This window comes from Pteronotus mesoamericanus, unplaced genomic scaffold, assembly GCF_021234165.1.
Source record: "Pteronotus mesoamericanus isolate MK-2021 breed Mesoamerican mustached bat unplaced genomic scaffold, CSHL_Meso_final contig_69, whole genome shotgun sequence".
In the NCBI taxonomy this organism is placed as follows: domain Eukaryota; kingdom Metazoa; phylum Chordata; class Mammalia; order Chiroptera; family Mormoopidae; genus Pteronotus; species Pteronotus mesoamericanus.
The window spans coordinates 3,323,760-3,326,421 of record NW_026555237.1 but is presented as its reverse complement, the minus strand read 5'-3'; the positions used below and the strand labels follow the sequence as shown (position 1 = coordinate 3,326,421).

Below are 2,662 nucleotides of genomic sequence, written 5' to 3'. Positions count from 1 at the left end.
ATTTCAGCACTTTAAAAATGTTATTCCATTGTTTTTTGATGCAATCCTTTGATTAAAATTCAGCCTTCATTGTTACATTGTTCTTCTTTATGGAATATGCCTTTTTTTCCTCTAGCTCCTTGTGAGATGTTTTTCTTTATTATTGGTTTTCAGCAATCTGACTCAACTGTGGTTATGTATGGTGTGTTTTCTATTCACCTTCTCAGGTTATAGTTGAGCTCTGGGACCTGCTTGATATGTTCCATCCTACTTGAAAATATTTCAGCCTTTATTCCTTCAAATGTTTTTTTTGCCACATAGATTTTCTCCTCCTCTTCTGGGACTCCGATTACAAATATGTCCTTGTTATTTTTAGTTGGTTAAACTTTGCTTTTAATCATTACTAAATTTGAATGTGTTGACAGCTTTAATAAACTCTTCTTTGTAGCACATACTTTACTGAAAGAAATACTCTTTTTATGTATGGTGAGATTTCTGGTAAGTTCAGAAGCATTCTGCTATATGATGAGTATTCATTATGTTTTTATGTATAGAAAATTTTAAATATTTAATATTTAAATATTAGCTCAAATATTTTTATTTTATTATATTGTCAATATTAGACAAATATTTTATAATACAAACTCATACACTGTCTATATTTGTTAATATATTTTATTGATTATACTATAACAGTTGTCCCATATTTCCCCCTTTGTCCCCCTCCACCCAGTACCCCCATTCCCTCTGGCAAGTGCCCCCTTAGTTCATGTCCATGGTGCATATAAGTTCTTTAGCTACTTCATTTCCTATACTGTTCTTAACATCCCCCTGCCTGCTCTGTACCTACCAATTTGTACTTCTTAATCCATGCACCTTTTCCCCCATTCTCTCCCTTCCTCCTCCCAATTGGTAACCATTCAAATGATTTCCATATCTATGATTCTGTTTCTGTCCTGCTTGTTTGCTTAGTTTGCTTTTCAGATTCAATTTTTGATAGTTGTGAATTTACTGCCATTTTAATGCTCATAGTTTTTATCTTTTTCTTAAATAAGTCCTTTTAACATTTCATATAATAATGGCTCAGTGATGATGAACTCCTTTAGCTTTATTTTGTCTGGGAAGCACTTTGTATACCCTTCAATTTTAAATGATAGTTTTGCTGGATAGAGTAATCTCAGTTGTAAGTCCTCGCTTTTCAACACTTTGAATACTCCTTGCCAGTCCCTTCTAGCTTGCAAAGTTTCTTTTGAGAAATCAGCGGACATCTTATGGGAAGTCCTTTGTAGATATCTATTGGCTTTTCTCTTGCTGCTTTTGAGTCTTTATCTTTAACCTTTGGCATTTTAATTATAATGTGTCTTGGAGTGGTCCTCTTTGCATCCATCTTGTTTGGAGCTCTCTGTGCTTACTGAACTTGCATGTCTATTTCCTTCACCAAATTAAGGATCTTTTTTGTCATTATTTTTTCAAACAAGTTGTCAATCTATTGCTCTTCCTCTTCTCTTTCCTATGATTTGAATGTTGGTATATTTGAAGTTGTCCTAGAGGCTCATCATTGTTTTGGAATTTTTTTCTTCTTCTTCTTTTTTTTTTTATTAGGCAAAGAACTTTATTAACCTTGGTTTCAAACTTTATTCCCAGGCTTCTTTAGCTTAATTAGCTGCAAAAAAATGATTTGTGTATAAGCAAAAACTGAAAAGAGCTGCAGTGTCCAAGTGGCTAGGGCTTAAAAATATTAGAGATCTAGATTTTATCAGATCCATAAACAAAATTTGAAAAAGCAGTCATAATACAAAGTAGCAGCTCCCAGTAACTTCTTCAAGTTTATCTTCTTCAGAAGTTGACTCAATTCAGTTTGCTTCATTCTTGGAAGCCTCATCAAAATTCTCCACAAGATCTGGAACTTCATCATCATCATCCTCTCCTGTAGCAAGTGGTGCTTTTCCATCCACAGATTGTTTGGGCAGAGCTTCAGCTAGTGTCCTTAAACTAGTCAGACTGTCTGCACCAAGCTGATTTAAGATGCTGGGTAGCATTTCTGTCAGCTGCTTTGTCTCAGCATGGCCTGTAATGGTGAAAGTGTTCACTGCCAGAGATGCCTGAACTTTAGGGTTGTTAAAGTGGATCACTGTTCCTTGGTTTGTGAACATATTTACCTCTTCAATACCAGAGATATTGTTTACCCCTAACTTCTTTAAGGAGAACTGAAGTTTTTTATCATCTGCGGTAGCTGTTCTGTGAACCACCTTCGTCTTTCTATGAGCAGTGCCTTTTCCACCAATGCGCACTTGTGCCTGCAGATTGGCGAGTTTGTCTTGGTTCATGATAGTTTCTTTCATCTTGTTGTAGAGAAAACAGGGCCACACGGGGGACTAGGGTTGGTGCTCAGGGGGTCTTTGGCAGACCAGCTGAGAACAAGCACACCGGATTTTTTTTTCTTCTTGCTGCTCTGATTGATTTTTTTCTTTCTTGTGTTCTAAATCATTGATTTGATTCTCGGCTTCATCCAATCCACTCTTGATTCCCTATAAATTTTTGTTTATTTGATTTAGTGTAACCTTTATTTCTGTGTGTCTTTGGTATGCTGTTGAAGTACCCAGTGAGTTCCTTAAGCATCCTAATAATCAGTGTTTCAAACTCTGCATCTCATAAATGCCAATCTCCATTTTGTTTAGACTTT

The 2,662-nt window shown here is 35.6% G+C and overlaps 1 protein-coding gene across 1 annotated transcript; it reads right to left on the bottom strand.

The window, feature by feature from the left end:
- Positions 1-1,488: 1,488 nt before the first annotated feature.
- LOC129077771 (transcription factor BTF3-like) lies at positions 1,489-2,321 on the bottom strand. The gene has a single exon (XM_054582322.1). The coding sequence runs from the start codon at positions 2,319-2,321 to the stop codon at positions 1,833-1,835; it is 489 nt and encodes a 162-aa protein (XP_054438297.1). The 3' UTR covers positions 1,489-1,832.
- Positions 2,322-2,662: the final 341 nt, after the last annotated feature.

What these genes read in the sequence shown, in the direction of transcription:
- LOC129077771 (XM_054582322.1), bottom strand. Translation starts at nt 2,321, where the DNA reads ATGAAAGAAACTATCATGAACCAAGACAAACTCGCCAATCTGCAGGCA.